This window comes from Phoenix dactylifera, chromosome 2 (genome assembly GCF_051530095.1).
Source record: "Phoenix dactylifera cultivar Ajwa chromosome 2, Ajwa_hap1_PhDact_Kaust_v1.1, whole genome shotgun sequence".
Classification (NCBI taxonomy): Eukaryota; Viridiplantae; Streptophyta; class Magnoliopsida; order Arecales; family Arecaceae; genus Phoenix; species Phoenix dactylifera.
Genome location: NC_143191.1, coordinates 53,271,566 through 53,289,495, shown reverse-complemented (window position 1 = coordinate 53,289,495; position 17,930 = coordinate 53,271,566). Strand labels below are relative to the sequence as shown.

The 17,930-nt window shown below is 38.9% G+C and overlaps 1 protein-coding gene and 1 long non-coding RNA gene across 7 annotated transcripts; one reads left to right on the top strand and one right to left on the bottom strand.

Moving 5' to 3' along the window:
- The first annotated feature begins 6,919 nt into the window (after positions 1 to 6,919).
- On the top strand, positions 6,920 to 10,189 carry LOC149768400 (uncharacterized). 6 transcript variants are annotated; one of them, XR_016399567.1, is made up of 3 exons: positions 6,920 to 7,523; positions 7,933 to 8,394; positions 9,477 to 9,988. It is a non-coding gene; the product is annotated as an uncharacterized LOC149768400 (long non-coding RNA). The 6 variants fall into 6 exon arrangements; XR_016399570.1 differs by having other exon boundaries at positions 6,921 to 7,523; positions 8,021 to 8,394; XR_016399568.1 differs by lacking the exon at positions 6,920 to 7,523 and adding an exon at positions 10,062 to 10,189 and having other exon boundaries at positions 7,534 to 8,394; positions 9,477 to 9,965.
- On the bottom strand, positions 9,317 to 12,563 carry LOC120108821 (Chaperone DnaJ-domain superfamily protein). Its single transcript, XM_039122548.3, has 4 exons — positions 12,253 to 12,563; positions 12,097 to 12,148; positions 11,950 to 12,017; positions 9,317 to 10,605 (listed from the first exon to the last, which is right to left on the bottom strand). Exons 1-4 carry the CDS (start codon positions 12,385 to 12,387, stop codon positions 10,144 to 10,146), a joined length of 717 nt encoding a protein of 238 aa, XP_038978476.1. The 5' UTR covers positions 12,388 to 12,563; the 3' UTR covers positions 9,317 to 10,143.
- Positions 12,564 to 17,930: the final 5,367 nt, after the last annotated feature.

Here is a 17,930-nt window from a genome sequence, read left to right as displayed (position 1 = left end):
AAGTTATAAATGGAAAAAAAATGAAATATGGATGGTAGATTTTTTTTTTATTTTTGGTGAATCTATGGGAAGGTAAAAAGATATTGTGGAAGTTATAAATGAAAAAAAATTAAATATGGTTGATGGATTTTTTTTTTTTTTTTTTGGCTGAGAGAGAGAGAGAGAGAGAGAGGCGAGTAGAAGAGGTTGTGGGGTGGGAGGGGAAGCATAGGACTGCGTGTCCCATGTGGGTTGCCAGGGAGGAAGTGGGCCCCACGGTCAATCATACCCGCCGATGCTAGCCTGGCATCGCTCACTGGCCTTTTGACAGAACATTTTGTTTCATTACCTTACGCTCTCTATCCCTTACGCTCCCAAAAACCCAAAAAGAAACATTTGAGCTCGCTGGGCCCGCAGGACAGCATAACTTTCCAATTGGGAACTGACACATCGGACTCCGGCGAAGGGGCCCACAGAAGCGTGGGAGCTTTTTCTTAGAGCTTGGTTTCGGGGGGGACGTTGATGGGTGTGCTGGTGGGTCCCCGTTCTTCGCTGCATCTTTCGATTTCGTTGCATGGAATGGACCAACGTACCCCTCGATCTCTGCTGACTCTTGGATTGGCTTCACATGGAACAAGACAAATAGTTTTGACCGGAGATGCCGCGAGGTTGACCTTACCGCGGGGTTTTAGATTACATTACCAAAATCTCCCCCAAATTTATATATTTATTGTACTTACCTCCAATATTTATAAAATCTACACCTAATTCTAGTTAAATTAGTTATCTTATATAAAAAATTAAAATTATTTTTGGATAATTGTTATATCACTTAAGATTATAGCATTTGTGTTCTATTTAAAATTAATAGTTGAACTAATGTTATATTTAATTATAGATTAAAGTATTAGATAAAAATAAATTTCAAAGGTGTAAATGTAGATTTTTCAAATTATTAAATGTAAGTGTAATTTATTTCTAATTTTAGAAAGATTTTTGTAATTTAATCATAAATTATAGTTCATTGGGAGGGTAGATTTGGTTTGTTATGAACTAGCATGAGGGGTATGGGTTGGCTAGCTGCTAAGGATCCTTTTTGGTGCTTGATGTCTCATTGTTATTCGAAGCGAAGACTGCATTCAACTAGAAACAAAGAGGGAAAGAAAGAGTAGCTATAGGGAGGGAAAGTTAAGGAATGGATTTATCTTTGGCACACAACATCTACTTGACTTTGATTCGAGGCTAGATTAGGAGGGAATGATCAAGATCCCATGGTAAATTCAAGGAACGTTTAGTTGAAAGTTAGCTTATGGACCATTGCCATCCTTGTCTTATGCTCTTTAGGACCATACCATGACTTTATTAGAACTAATGTCATTAAGAGATTTTAGCTATTGCTAATAAGATTATTAATTTTGCATATATCATCTACTTGACTTGGATTCCTAGAGAGATTATGAGAGACTGATCAAGATCCCAAGTTAATTCAAAGAATATTTAGATAAAACTTAGCTTATAGACCATTGTCATCCATTTCTTATACTCTTTAGGACGATATGGTGACTCCATTAGGGCTAATGCCATTAAGAGATTTTCGCTATTTTGCTAAAAAAATATTAATTTTGCTTATATGAGTTTCCTTACATACTTACAATAATTTTCTCATGTTTGTATCAAGACCTAGGATGCTACAATAGGTGCCAATAATCAGAGAGAAAAAGAAAAAAAAAAGGAGAGGTGAGAGAACTCTCTCTCGTTTTACAAATGATTACAAAGCTTTCTAGCCGATATCTGCACAAGGAGGTTCTTTGTATTTGCATATTTCAAATATTATGCTTCAGTCTTGATAAAACTCTTCAAAATATGGTTTAGAGAATAAGTAATACGTCATTTAAGCATTAATGCCTAATTTTAGCAATTATTATACTAGAAATTCACAAATACAATGTAGAAACTTCTAGATTTTCCTCAAACTAGCTTGTCCTACCAAATGCTACGTAAATGTTTTGAAACCTTTTGATATTCTTCCATAATTTGGATGTGTCTATCTTTTTTCTGTAGATTTTCTTTTCTTTACACCCCTCCCTCCTTTTAATTTGCTTCATGCATTGCATGTAGTGAACTATTAATGAAAAATCCTTCGGTAGCTAAGGGCTGATTTTCTCGCCATGCTCGCTAAACTTGGATATAAAAAAAAAGTAAAAGTTTTAAATAGGCCAGGCTCAATGTCTAATTAAAATTGAATAGTTTAGACTCGAGGCTCGCCCGTGATCTGCATCCAATTCATAATTCTTGCACTAATTGTTGGTCTAATTGTCACATCGTGCATGCTTTCAATCTCATGCTTAATATCCTCACACTTTCATCTACCTTGATAAATAAGATTAAATTTTATTGCGACAAGTTCATAACTAATCATGTGCATCCCTTGTTTTTTTCTCACTGCAGTTTGATCTTGCATGCACTACTCGAAATGCTTTCCCCTCCCTTTTGGCATGGTAAAGCCTATTAAAGTTTGCACAACATGTGACTTTTGTTTCATAAAAGTCTTACGTCAAGCACATCTCACTCATCAAGGAAACTTGTTTCTTTCGGATCTAAACTCCCATGCGCATATGATTCTCATGATTTATTGGCCATCTTTTCCTAATTATGAGCCCAAACTTTTGGGGCACTGTCCACTTCCATGGTACATGATTTACTCCTTTGTCTACATGCAATAGCACAGTGCCCACTCCATTGATGCCTCATGGAACTTGGAGGCCTACAAGGGATTTCCTCCCCATACCTAACTCTCTTGAGAGGTTCTTGTCTCTTCTCCTGTGTGGGCTACTTGGTCCCTCAATGACCACAAGCATGCGTTTGTTATTTTTGTGGCCAGTGGTAGGTTAAGCATGAACAATGAACACAAGAGCCAGGATATTCTTAATTGTCCCCATCATGCCATTGAAAAAATTCATGATAAATACATGTGCTGCTTATATTGTTGTGCCTCCACCCATTCCCTTATGGTTGAATCATCCTAAAATTACATTGATTCCTGCAACCCCTCAATCTTGCCCATACAATAAGTACCTTAGGTTGTTGCTTTGCTTATAATTGAATCATTCACTTACCAGCATTCATTCACTTGCTTCATAGAAGATTTTTAGTCCATCTATGAGGAAAAAAAGAGCTTATTGGTCCATGGATTTCCATGATGCACAGCATTCTCTGGGATACCATCTATAACCATCTTAAGGATTTAAGTCGTGGCGAAGCATTCTACGGTATACCACGTTGAGGTATCATCCTTACTATTGGGATAGGAATAGAACCTTTCTACTACTGTTTCAGCATTCCGATCAGTACATCTTGAGACATCTCTTGACTTATGTATTGAGATAGAGTGGGACGGTGGCGCATCCCTTCTACGAGAAAATTAAAACAACCTCATCTCACAGGCTTTAAAATCTTGGCTATGCCCTTAGCTTACCGATCCTTTTTTTTTTGTTCTATTTTTTTTTCTTTTCCCACCTCCCTATTAGAGGGAGAGAGGACGGAGGGAGATTCATCTGTGATTCGAATTGCAGAGATGTAGATTTTTCAAGATAGCCAAGAGTAAAATATATCCTCATATATCAAGAAATGGTTCATCAACATCTTTGCAGACTTATTTGAAATCCTTTGAAGTTGGATTGCTTGCAAGCAATTTGGTACAATTAGTTGCGAGTCTTCAACTCATCCACATCTCCAGACTCATACAATTTATTCTTAGGTGTAAGGTCCTCTCCCTGTCTCTTCTCAAAGCTAGCTTCATAAATCATAACCTACTTCAAGAGCTTGGCATCTCTGTTACTGTTACGGTACAAGGTGCTCGAGGATTACCTTTTTCCACCCTTTGTCTTATTTGTCTGTGAAGTGTTGCGTCCAAGTACCCTTTTTGAGAAGAGTGAAAGCAACAGTGCACTTTAACGTACGGGCTCGCATCCATGGGCACTGCATGTGGCTTACATTAGTAAATAGTAATCTTAACATTATTTGCATTGAATATGGGATTTTGATTTCTCATCCATGAATAAGTGTACAGCTAAAAAAATATAAAATATATAAATAAATCTACTTAAACTTTTGTAATAAGTGGTGATTTAAACATGGTATCAGAACAGAGGCCCTGAGTTCGAACCCTATCTCTGTATTCTTTGACCTTATTATATTAAAAAAAAATTTCACATGTTGGGCTCGCCCATTAAAAGAAAAGTGCGGCCCACATGTGAGAAGAAGTGTAAGAAAATATAAAATATATAAATAAATCTACCTCATTCTATAAGCTTAAGCTTTTGGGACAAGTGGTGATTTCAACAACAACTACTGTCTCAACTTCCTACTACTTTTCTCATTGCATTAAGTGGCAAACTTCTAGCAATCAAGAGGTGTGCCAATTTTGAAGTAGCTTGATGGAAATCTTATACACGTAATTTTATGATTTGGAGAACAAGCTGAATTCATGAACTTTAGACCATGGCTTTGGCATTAATCCCAAGTTTAAGCTAGCACGTATTCAAAAATTTTAGTCATGAATGGGATGGCAATTGAGTCGGATATAGACTCGATGAACTCGCAAACTTAGGTTCGGAAAACTTTAAAGATTTCTGGAGAAGGGAAGGTTTCCCCTCCCCCGAACCCCCTCCCCTTCCCGTTGACCAGATTTACTGCTTTAACTGAAAATAAATCAAATAAAAAATTTATTAACCTGAACCCAACCTATTTATTAAATAAGTCAAAAAGTTGATATCTGAATCTGAACTATTTATTAAATAGGTAACTCGACCCAATCCAACTCGCATAAACTATTTATCAAATATATCAAGTCAGATTAAATGGGTTAAACAAGTTTAGTAATTTTTTTAATGAATGAAATAAATTTAAACAGGTTAAACAGAATACATAGAATTTTAACGTATTAAATGTATTTAAATATATTAATAAGTTAAGCAGATCAAGTTAAATAGATTAAATAGGTCGAAATAATTTAAATAAGTTAAATAGATTTTAAATGGTTTAAAAATATCGGGTTATGATCCGATCTATTTTAAATAGATCAAAATAAATTAAATAGATCACAGATCTAAATATGATATGATCTATTTAATAAATAGATCTAGACGGCTTGATATATTTATGATCCAAATTTATTTATATCAAATTTAAACTTATTTAAAATGGATTGTTTGTGGGTCATATTGATAGATTGGATCTTAAATTACCACACTATGTAAATCCAACCTAACTCGGAAATGGGATAAGAAATCTAGGATTAGCCATTATTAACCTCAATAAGTATATCAATTCTTAACATAAAGCAAGACAAAAGTGGACTACCTATTTCTTTTCTTTTGTCTCGGCAAATCATATTTATCCGCGTGTCATGGTAACACTCCTCCACAGAACGTCCAATACTAGATAGGTCATCTTTGGCTAGAGAGACAAAAATGTCCTCTTTATACTTTGTTTTCCCCTTAATAAATGATCTTTTGAGTTATTTCACATTTGTAGGTGGAACAAAAACATGGTATCTTATGTGGAATAAGGCAGGATAAACGCTTTATTCCACACACTGCCATGTTTCCAGCGTTCGGGGTGGCACGCGTCTGGATCCGCTGTCATTTTATCGGGCCAAAGTATGGACCGCCCAAATCTCTCCTGGATCCCTGATGTGACCTTCGCTCAAACCCTCACGCAACGGTGAAAAGTACTCCGCGAGGCTTCTTATTATTATTATTATTATTATTATTATTATTATTATTATTATTTTTTTTTTTTTTTTTGGCTAAGGCTGTAAATGGGTCGGATCGGCCCGTGATCTGATCCAAATGTTAGGACCCGCGTGTCCAGATCGGATCCTAAAATTGGAATCGAATTATTTTCTGGATTGGATCCATGCGTGAGGGGTTGTGGTACCATCAGTCGTTTTTAAGTGAATTTATGGTGGATTATCATGGCAGACAGGAAGAAGATATGGTTTGTTAGGAGCATGTTAGCTTGCTCCCTAAGAGATAGAAATGCCAGCCAACGAGGAGCAAGCATAGGTTCGCATAATCCAAAGGAAACTCGGCCCGTCAGGATTCTCTCTCGATCTATTACACTGTCGATACCTCTGGTGTCTCGGTAGCTGGCTTTTTTTTTTTTCCTTCTATTTTTTGGTTTTTGTTTCTTTTAACTTCTGAAGGGAGAAAGTGAGGGAACACTGAAGTGTATCTGGCTCGTGCCCGTTTTCTGCAATGGAGTTGGATTTTGGAAGAAGGTGTGGCATTTTCTTTTGTCCTCGTGAGAGGGGAGCTGGGAGACACCAAATTCCGTCCAATCAGTCATGTAGATAAAAAATAGTGTGATATGAAATTTGGCTTGTAGACCGACTTAGTAAGTCATGGGTCATCCGTTCTGACTGGAAGTTAATTGCCAGTCTTTCGAGTCATGGGTCACCCAGCACCTCATAATTATGATATGACCAAATTAGATTTGCTCAAATTCTTCCTGAGAAGCACAAAGAGAGTGGATTCCATAGGGATCCGAACCCGATTCGACTCAAATTCAGATCCAACTCGGATCCAATCTAACCCGAACCGATTTTCAACTGGATCGGATCTGAATCCAAAATTAAGATCCAAACAAAAAATCAAGTCGGATCGGAGTCACTCAGGATTCGACCCGATCCGAACCATTGTACCCTTAACGACGGCAGCTCACATATGATGAATATAAATGCGGCTAACAAAATCAAAAAGCAAAATACTATATAGAGACTCTGGCACCAGCCCGTGGTCTGCCCAAATAAAGTTTCTCGAGTGATGAGCTGTATAAAAGGCCATCCAGTTAGTTGCATCATTCGTCTTTCGATAGATATGCATAATTTGATAAAAGATGCACTCCCTCAATAGCCTATGAATATCGCAGAGTAACAGCCGATCCTCAACTAAGCTGCCTCGGCCTTGATTCACTATGGTCAAGGCTTCTTGAGCGGCAGATGATTCGCACCCAGTATCTGCCTCGCAAAAAAAACCATCTTTTCTAGATCGCTCGAAGCCTGCTGAGTCGAAGATCCGCTGACTCCCTACCCAAGCAATCTGGTGTCATGGTCCCGGATAAACGGACCCCACGCCACCGCCACGTCCATCCTCTGCGACGCTGTCATCGAAGTTCGCCAAAGGGTGGAGGCACCCAGGAGACGGAGATAGTCCTTTTGCTCCCTCCCCCATAAGGCTCGCCTCGTGACGGAGAGGAGACTCGGAGCTCTCCTGTTCCCATGGCGGCCATGGAGGAGCTCGGCGGATCGAAGAAGAGGAAGTGCGACTCCTCTTTTGGCGAAGGGAGGGGAGAAGTCCGATCCGAAGCACCCCAAGAAGGCTTCATCCAGGCCCGCGAAGCCCCAGGCAACCGGCTCCAAAAAGCCTCCGGAGGATCTGGAAGCGAAGTCCATTAAGGCTTCCGACCGGAGAAATCGGCCCCTGTTCAGCCGAAAAAGGAGCCCAAGACGATTCCCAAAGAGCGTCGCTTGGGCTGCTAAGGTCTCTTCCTTGATCTCACTCTGTGTCTATATTCGCTTGTTTCTTTATTGGATTCAAGTGGATTTCGTGGGAATTGATGTTTCTTATCGAATATCTTCGCTTCCTAATTATCTCTGATCAAAAGATGCTAATTGCCGAAAAAAGGTGTTTTTCGTCACATCAATCAACTATTTTTCGTATTTAATCAAGGAATTCTGATTCTTTCCTCTTACCCTATTTGATAACTGTTTTTCCTTTTTTTTTTTCCTTCCCGAAAAGCAATGTAGAAGATTTACCTTGCTCCTGAGGAATGTTGGAGTCATAAGTTTCATGGGGAGCAAGAATTTTAGCTGTGGGATATGACTTTGCTTATTTGTTGGGTCTTTGGGTGTTTCATTTCCTTTGTCTTGGATGTATTTGCTGTTTTTAGGGTAACACGGTGCTCGAACTAAGGGAACTCGAACATCTCGTGGTCAGGAGAACTAGATGCTAATTGGGCTTTAATGTTTCGGTTATAGTAAATGGCAGTGCCAAAGGGATATGACATCCAGAGGCTGCTGAGGGAGTGTGATGTCTTTCAGATTGTGCATGTGTTCCGAGAGGCAAACAAAGCTACTAACTAGGTGACCTCCTTCTCACCATTCTGTAAAAATTCTCTGGATCGTTTTGTATCCGTTCCTCCATATCTGTGGAGTATTTTGTCTCTTGACTCAGATGACAATGCTTATACGAGACTAGTGTGAGCTGCCGATGTACCAAAAAAAGAAGAAGAAAGAAAGAAAGAAGAAGAGGAAGCCAAATTACGGTCTCGAGAAAGTACGATTGATTGCACTCAATTTTATTTCGGAATCCATATAACCATGTTGGTATTCTGGTTTACTTGCAGTCAGAGGTGCATGTTACTCTCCACGCTTTATCCCAAATTGTCATGCAAAGTTTGATTGGTTTGCTTCTGTACTCTGCTCTTTCCTCCCCTCTTTGACATATTGGGCTCGTTTGGTTCGCGGGAAAAGAAGGGGGGAAAGTGTGGTCAACGGGAAAGTAATGAGATGCCTCTTGTTTGGTTGGAGTTTTCAAAGGAGAGAGAAGGGAAAGTTATATTCCCATGGGAATGTGATTCCCACATTTCATGGGAAAGTCTTTCCCATGAGAAACATGGGAAAGTTACTTTCCCATGAGGCGGGAATCACTCCATTTTTACTTTTTCCCAAAAAGTCCCTTCAGCATTAAAGAAGCATTAAAGAGGCATTAAAAATCTAATTTTTATTAAGGGCATAATAGGAATTATATATAACTTTCCTAGGAAAGTGGATGGCCAACCAAACATAAGCACCTTAGAAATTTGTCACTTTCCCATGGTCAACCAAACATGCCAAAAATACTTTCCTAGGCATCCTCTTCCTAGGAATTTGTTTCCCAGGAATCATATTCCTAGGAAGGAAAATGCTTCCCGCGAACCAAACGAGCCCATTGTTTTGTTAGTTTGTTGAAAGTGCAACATGGAACAATTATTTAGCCTGTTAAATAATTACATCCAGATTTTAAGGAGCTACTGGCTGTTTTTGTTATAAATTTTGAAGGTTAAGCATAGGCAAACGACACATTATCACTCATGCGTGAGATGTTTATTTATTTATGAGAGTGTTCTCCTCTCCTCATGGCATTTCTGGTTATACATTGCGCACTTCATTAATGTATTGCTACCATCCTTGCCTGCAACATCTCCTGTTTTTCTTGTTAATGTTCATGATGTTCACTTGTTGTATCTTTCACTTTCAAGTTCAACATGTAGAATCGTGCTTCCTTTCTAATACTTCTTGTCTAAATTTGCTCATGCTATCTTAGTTTGGACGACTGGCTTGTCTAAATTTGTCTATTCCTTCCCTATGTACAAAGATAATTCTTATTTTCATCTTAGTGAATTCAATCTAGCATCATGTAAAAATAAGCTTAATCCTTACATTTTCATTTCAGAGTGAAGGGGAAGAAGCTGTTAGGCGCACTCAGAGGGTTGAGATGAAAGCATCAGTATCTGATGATGATAATAGTGAAATTTGTGGGAAGAGCAGGCAGTTAGCAGTGGGAGGAAAGAAGGATCCTTCAATATGGAGATGTGTGCCACTAGTGGAGGGTGGTCTTCCAAAGTTAGCATACAGTTGCTAGCTCTACAACATTCTCAATACAAGTGGTACACAAGTGTACTAAGTTTTTAGAATTCCATATCTTCTTTGCTCCTATCTTGCTCGCAAGTGTACTAGGATATCAAATGTAAGATGAGTGAAAACTTTGCAGGAGAATTATCCTGAGTTGCTGCCAAACGAAGTACAAGAAAATGTTGTTTTTGAGCGTACATAACTGAAGTTTTCTCCATAATTTCTTTGCTCCTTATTGCTCCTAAGTGTATCAAATATCAGATAAGTGGAAACTTTATAGGAGACTTATCCTGAATGTCTGCCAAATGAGGTACAAGTTCCATGTTCTTTTGGTATATGTGATGTTCAACTAAAGCTGTCTGGGATAATTGCAATATGCTCTAAATTTTGATTTGTATGAAAACAGCCACAGGAGTCATTTATCATTGTTGAAATGGAGCAGTGCTGCATTGAATAGCAATGGAAAAAAAATAAAATACAGTGACAATTCAATATCTGAAACTGGAATTCTTCGTTCTGTTTGGTCTATTTTCTGGTCTTGCCTGGTAGACAGGTGACTCGCATCTACCTCCTCTTCTGTTGTTGTTCTGAATTTCGCTGGCGTGGTTATACCGAGTATCCTGTGGATTTTTGATTACCTGATCCCTGTGGTGTGGATATTCTGGGAATAGCAGGTAGTCAGAAGGATCGAAGAGGGGAAAATCTCTTTGGAAAGCTGCATTGGCTCGTAAGCAGCTCTCAATCACTCTGCATTCCTGTTTGAATCTGTTCTGGACTTCCTTCAGGGCCTGCAGGATCCTCTTTGACTTCATTCTTCTTCGATCGTCGTGACCATTCCGTTCCTCCGTGCCATTAATGCCTGACTTCTGGTGGCATTCCTTGCAGTAGCTGTCCCTTCTATCAGAGTTGAAGTGTCTTCTTCTAATTTTGTCTGAGAGGCATGCATATGCCTGAAAATGATCGGATTTTCTTATTTTGAGAGAACTCTATGTAAGCCATCTTAACCCAGGTGCTCAGAAAATGACAATGGAAAAAGAAAAAAGATTTCTTTCTGAAAAAAAATGGAATAAGATGAACTTGAAACTTGAGATTAATTTCAAACCATCATGTAGTTTGTTATTCTGGTCTTCTCTTGGGAGTAGTCCTTGGATGGGGCTCCGCATCATTGATATCGGATTAAACTTGGGAGTAGAATGAGGCGTGGGTGGCTAAGAAACAAATGTATTTGCAGCATGTTTCTTTTGATCAGGTGATCAAGAAGAAGAGAAAGTAAACTCATGATCAATGATTTGGATCAAATGCATAGATAGCTGAAGTGGAGAGAGAGACTGTGTATGATGAATGCATCTAGAACTTGGATGTTGAGATTAGTTGTGCTTTTCTAGCTGTTACATAAATGACAATTATGCTCAGCAAAAACAATTGCTCGACTACCGAACCAGGCTGAACTGTCCGGTTCTAGCAGTGTCGAACCAACATGGTGCAAAACTAGGTCGGTTCGTCTGTTACATTTAGTTCCGACCCATCACACCCAGTTTGCACCGAACCGACCGGTTTCGACTGGTTCTATATGGGTTTCCGCTCCGTACTAACCGCTATCATTTTAAAGCAATAAGATGCATCATATAGGTTAAACCGAAATCATATAAACATTAAAAAATATTTAAAAAAATATCAAATTAGATTTAATTTTATAGAAAAAGTTTTAAAAAAGTGATTACTAATTTTATTTTTTTACAAACTTAAAAAAAAGGCGTGCTGGTCGGTTTGGTTGGCATCAGTGCTGAACCGTACTGAGCGTCGACCGGTATGGGTTTCGGTACCAGTTTGGTAGATCTTGTTCCAAATTAGTAGGAATCAAGAAGTAGAATATGTTTACATGGGGAAATGTTATTTTAAATACGTATGAAGTACAGGAGCATTGACGTAGTGGCGAGGATGGACGAGAAAACCCCTCTAAGCGTTTTCTGTCGCTATGCCCGGACCTACCCACCCCCCAAAATAAAGTAGAGCAGGTAGAAGATTTCTGGCTAATTTGCCATGAAGTCTTTGTGACAATCAAATACCCCTTTTTTTGATTCAAGGTAGAAGATGGCAGAAATGGGAACTACAGCCAATCATAGCTTGGTGTTTGAATTATCTTTGCAATTCTCAAGGCTTCTACCTACATTCATTTGAACAAAAATGACCACCATTCACCTAGCTGAGCACCATCCTGACCTCATCCAAGTTTCGATCCAAAGAAAAGAGGAGGAACTAGAGAAGAAGAAGAAGAAGAAGATGCTACAAAATACCTCTGAGACAAGTTTGAATGCAATTTCAGCCTTGGGGTGCTTGTTCTTGTCCGGATGAAGCTGTAATGCTACAAAACGAAATGAAATCAAAGAAAAGAAAACTAGAACTGGAATAGAACTGGAACTCTAGATTTATTGAGCACATACCCAGTTGGCGGTATCGCCTCCGGATTGCATCCACCTCTGAATCTTCATCAACCTATGGTTGGGCAATGGGCACTCAAAAACATGTTTGAACTTAGGAACAAATCACAGCTGATAGATGTAAAATAATAAAACCAGCATCGAAATATAGAACTCAACTCCAAGAATGAGGTACCAATCAATGAAGGCCGGCTTCCGGGGTGATCGGCGACGATGAGTGCAAGAAGTGAATACAGATGATATGGCGCAAATATCTCTCACAAGCAGCGCTTTGGAATCCAATTCCCCTGCCATCTTAGCCTTCCCATGCTCCCAAAACCGACTCCAATTAAAAGATCCAATAGGAGGAAGAAGGAAAGGAACTCATCTTTGAATTCTTTATTGATTCGTTGGTTATTCTTCTTCTAACTCGCTGAGCCTATGCTTAAGTTTCTTCTAATTTTTATAGCAGTCCATGCAGTACTGGTAGGAGTGGATGAACGGAGCGGTTGAGTTTTTAAGTTTTCAAAGCGGGGTTTGCGGGAGAGATTTTGGAAGTGGAAGGAGATGGGTGGGAAGACGGGAAAGGTTACCGTTAGCCTTGCCACGTGGCACGTTGTGAGCCGGTTTCGGTGCTTCCTTTGCTCTTTTTCCTTTCTTTTTCATTTTTTTTCTCGCTTTTTTGTTTTCTCTGATGATGCACGGCTCTGCCCCACTTGACTACATCAGCCGGTGATGACCGGTGGGAAACGGTCAGCCAAAATGAACTTGGGAAGCCAATCAGGGGGAAGTAAAGCTAAATATAAAATTTGTATGATAAATTATATATCTATCTATTTCTATCTCTTCGATGAATAACATTGTGAATCACAAGAGATGCTAGCCTCAAGGTTATTGTAATCTATTATTATAATAAAAATGGCATATAATGTTTACATGGTCAGATCTTTCATTACTCTACTAGTATAATTCTTGATAATTGTATCGAGGTTGTGAGGGTTACAAATATGAAGGAGCTCCCCAGTTCATATTGAACCTAGTGCCTCTTCTTTACAAAAATAAAATGAAACAAAAGATTATTAAATCAATTTTTTGTTAACCAATATGATAGAAAATAGCTTTGTGTATTTAATTTTAATATGGATTTAATAATTCATTAGTGAACTATGAATAAAGCAAAAGATTGCCGCTATTCCTATTATATAAAGATTGTCATATTATGCCGATAGCTAAATTACCATGATAGAAGAAAAGATATTAAATTATAATATCTCTTTAAATCTCTGCTATATATATATATATATACACATGTTATAGTAGAAAAAATTATATTAGCATTTTCCATATTTTATTTCAAGCAAAATTTATCCATTTTATTAGGAGCAAACATCTTTCCTTCAATCTCAGCAAACCACTAAGTAAAGATCTAGAGAAACCGATGCAAAACAAAGATAAAAGATTTCAGGCCGTGCAACGGCGAGGGAGGTTGAACACTTGCTGCTAGATGACAATAGTTGGCTGGTGAAGAAGTGTGGTACCTTCTAGATCGTGCATATGTACCGAGAGACGAATAAGACAGCATATTGAGTCGCCTCTTTTGCTGTCCAACATTTCGGAGAAGTTTTTTGGATTTGTCATCTTCAATCCACCAGCATTTCCCGCTACTATTTCCGTTTCCCAACGTAGCAATTTGGACAAGTCCCCACCACTTTCATTTGAATTGCAAGACTGTTGTTAAAAATGGCCGGGCCTTGAACCTTGAGACCCACATCTAGATGCCGTAGGCTAGTAGCCATAAGACCACCGGGATGCCTTGGGACCTGAGGGCAGTTGTTCAACGGCTAGCTGTCCGAGACCACCGTGGGTCCCCCTCGTAGGCATTTGGTTTGGTGCCTCCAGCTCGGTGAGCCTCCAATTTCAAAGCATGGAATTTGAAATATGATCCTTGTTTGACATCTAAGCTATGGGAAGCGTAAGTTGCTGTTGCAGACATGGATTAGATTCCAATTTGCGTACTTTTGGATTGCATGTCAAGCAAAGGAACTAAATTTTCAAGCGGTTACTTGTAATCATGCAATAGCTTCTTATTTTTTCTTGGTCAAGTGTTTGCTTCCAAGTCATTGGCATCAGTATAAATGCAGGACAGTCCATAATGAGTGCTAAGAAATGTTGGTAGGGTTAGTGTTATTATTTTTTCGCACAAAGTCCTTTGTGGGTGAGGTCATGGTTAGATGTGAGGACAACTAAAACATGTTAATTGAGGTGTGGAAAAATTGTCCTTGGTTTTATGGAAAGTCATTCATGATGAAATGGAATTCGGTTGGTGCAACTACTAGATTAGTGGAGGTGATAAATGGCTCTGGTTGCATGAACTAAGTCGCAAGCTATAAGATTAATTATGAGGATTCTTGCTTGGTTTGGAACCACAACTAACTTACTTTAAGATAAGTTTCATGCTATGCCATGCCAAGAGGACAAAGTTGAATTTCATTAGCAGTAGCAGTGGGAGCTATGAAAGAGTTGAAGATTATGTCTCTTTTTGTCATGTAACAATGAGGGGAAAAGGCTGAGACAATCTATGTAATGTTAGAGAAGCCATACTGCTGGTAATATTTTCCATTATTGAAACCAAGCCAAGATTTTCAATAAAACTACTACCTCATTTCGATTGTCCGGTTAAAAAATATATAATTTTTATTACATAATTTATGTAAATCGTGGTAATAAAGCAATCCCTTTGATCAAAATTAGGGTTGTCACTCCACCCCATTAATCTGGTGCCCAACTTGGCCAAAAGCAGACCCAGACCCGATGCAATAAATAAGTTGTATTTGGGTCCAAAATCATGCCTATTAACATTTTTGGGTCAGGTATGATTTTGAGGTTTTTAGATTTGACTTGACCCGAACTCAACCTATAATCATGTAAATTATCTGATTTATTACTTGTATACATATACACTTATATACAATACAATACAATACAATACAATATAATATATTAATTTTATTTATATATGCTTTACTTTATAAATTCTTAGCATTAAAAGTTTGTTCTATGAACTGATAAGGGCAAAAAGTATAAAAAATAATGTGTTAGAATATGCTTGAGTGTAAATACTTAACTTTTTTTTTTTATGCAGAAACGGATGATTTATACAATTCTAGTATGGATACATCCAAGAAGGTCAAAATACAACATATTCCAGAGCGTACAAGACAGCACCCTCTTCCCAACCCAAAGAGTGTCTCCAAAGTGATTGGCCACGTATGAGACCATCTAGTTGTAGCCCCGTTGGTCTATCTGTAGACGTGCTTAGCCTGAAAGGCCACCCCGCCAGTGACCATAGCTTAGACGTCATGGATCAGAAGGTGGCACTCGCCCCTACCGCCGACAATCCGCTGGACCAAGCCAATGACTGTAGCCGAGTCCCCCTCAAACAGTACCACACTAACTTGCAACACACGCCTTCAGCTTAGCCTCCGAAACCGATGTGTTGAAGATCTGGCAACCACCAGCCACAATCACTCTGAAGTCCGGGCCCCTAATAACAAAGCCTACACATCCCCTCCTACCACCATCCAGCACCCATCCATCAAAATTGACCTTGAGAAAACTCGGGGATGAGGATTTACAGGTGAAGAACACTATCCAAGACGCTACACAAGTAGAAGTAGAGCCCCAGGTGCCCCGAGCTATCAAAGGTCCATTCAATAGATCTACCTAACTAATCTCCACCGCCTGACCCCGGGCCCACTCCACAACAATCTCTAGAGAAGGACAGCTCTCGCCAAAAATCCAAACATTTCTGGCTAGCCAGATCTGATAAGTATAAATACTTGACTTTAAGTAAAGCGTTTTTTTATTTTTAGTCGATCATCATTATATAGTTAATCATCAATTGCTTATTCATGATTTGATTCTTGTGCAGATGTTTCTTTGATAAACTTCTCAAAGCTTGGACTGTTTTATCTTCTCCAATCCTTCAAGTTACAACATTTGATACTTGATAGGTACATGGACTCGACCTCCACCTGACCCCAATTCGATGTCATTTTTATTACTCGAATCCATACCTAACCCAATCCTTCTGGATATGGAATGGAAGAAAAATTAAACCCAAAAATTTTATTTATATATGCTTTACTTTATAAATTCTTGGCATATAAAGTTTGTTCTATAAACTTATAAAGGCAAAAAGTATAAAAAATAATGTGTTAGAATATGCTTGAGTATAAATACTGGACTTTTTTTTTTTTTTTGCTGAAATGGATGATTCAAACAATTCTAATACAGATACATCCAAGAAGGTCAAAATATAACATATTCCGGAATGCACAAGGCAGCTTCCTCTCTTCAACCCAAAAGATGTCTCTAAATATTTAGCCACATATGAGGCCACCCAATCTGCAACCCCGTTGGCTTCTCTGAAGACATGCTTAGCCTGGAGGGTTACCCTGCCAGAGATCATGGCTTGGATGTCACAAATCAGGGGGTGACACTTGCCCTTACCGCCGACAATCTGTTAGACCCAGCCAATGACCGTAGCCGAATCCCCTTCGAACAGTACCACATTAACCTGCAACATACGTCGAGCATAACCTAGACCGGCCCATGCTGCCCTCAGCTCCGCCTCCGGAACCGAAGTGTTGAAGATCTGAAAACCACCAGCCACAATCACTCTGGACTTCGGGCCTCTGATAACAAAATCCGCACCCTTCCTCCTGCCGCTATCCAGTATGCATCCATCGAAATGACTTCGGGCCTCTGATAACAAAATCTGCACCCTTCCTCCTGCCGCTATCCAGTATGCATCCATTGAAATTGACTCTGAGAAAACTCGGAGGTGGGGGCTCCCTGGTGAAGAGCACCATTCGAGACGCTACACGAGCAGAAGTAGAGGCCCAGGTGCCCCGAGCTATCAAAGGTCCATCCAACAGATCTGCCTGACTAATCTCCACCGCCTGACCCTAGGTCTGCTCCACAACAATTTCCGGAGAAGGACAACTCTCGTCAAAAGTCTAAATATTTTTAGCTAGCCAGATCTGATAAGTATAGATACTTGACTTTAAGTAAAGCGTATTTTTATTTTTAGTCAATCATCGTTACAAGTTAATCATCAATTGCTTATTCATGATTTGATTCTTGTGCATGTATGGATGTTTCTTTGATAAACTTCTCAAGGCTTGGACAGTTTTATCTTCTCCGGTCCTTCAAGTTATAACATTTGATACTTGATAGGTACATGGACTCGATCTCTACCTGACCCCAATTCGATGTCATTTTTATTACTCGAATCCATACCTAACCCAATCCTTCTGGATATGGAATGGAAGAAAAATTAGACCCAAAATCTTAACATGTGGGTCCAGCTTTAGTGAAACCTGGACTTGATCCAACTGAATGGCATCCCTAGGTCAAATTAATTACCTGGTAGAAGGTTCTAAGTGTAGGAAATTTGAGCAAAGACCATACATGTACTGTCAGATTGTCAACATATATGTGCTCATCTTTCATACTATGTTTCCAAATGTCCACAGATATGCTAGAACCGAGAATAGGGCAAAATTTAGAACCTCAATCTATAAAAGGATATCTAGATTCTCATTTGAGGTTCCTAATTCCTTGAGTGAGTATAGAGCTGAGAAACATCTGAGAATGAGATAAATGGAAGCTAATGAAGACTAAATTTATTAAGAAAATTTGTCGAACAAGCTGTTATGAAACATCAATAAAAAATGCCACTATAAAACATCTACTAAATTAGACTGAATTAGAGGTCCTTTTCATAACTTGAGAAAGTATCTTCAATAATTATTTCATAAGAGAAAAAAGAGTTCGTATGCATCTACTGCATC

What these genes read in the sequence shown, in the direction of transcription:
- LOC120108821 (XM_039122548.3), bottom strand. Translation starts at nt 12,387, where the DNA reads ATGGCAGGGGAATTGGATTCCAAAGCGCTGCTTGTGAGAGATATTTGC. An exon ending in ATTGGTACCTCATTCTTGGA is followed by an intron (nt 12,149 to 12,252) that starts GTTGAGTTCTAT and finishes GCCCAACCATAG; the next exon opens with GTTGATGAAGATTCAGAGGT. An exon ending in CATTCAAACTTGTCTCAGAG is followed by an intron (nt 10,606 to 11,949) that starts GTATTTTGTAGC and finishes GATCATTTTCAG; the next exon opens with GCATATGCATGCCTCTCAGA.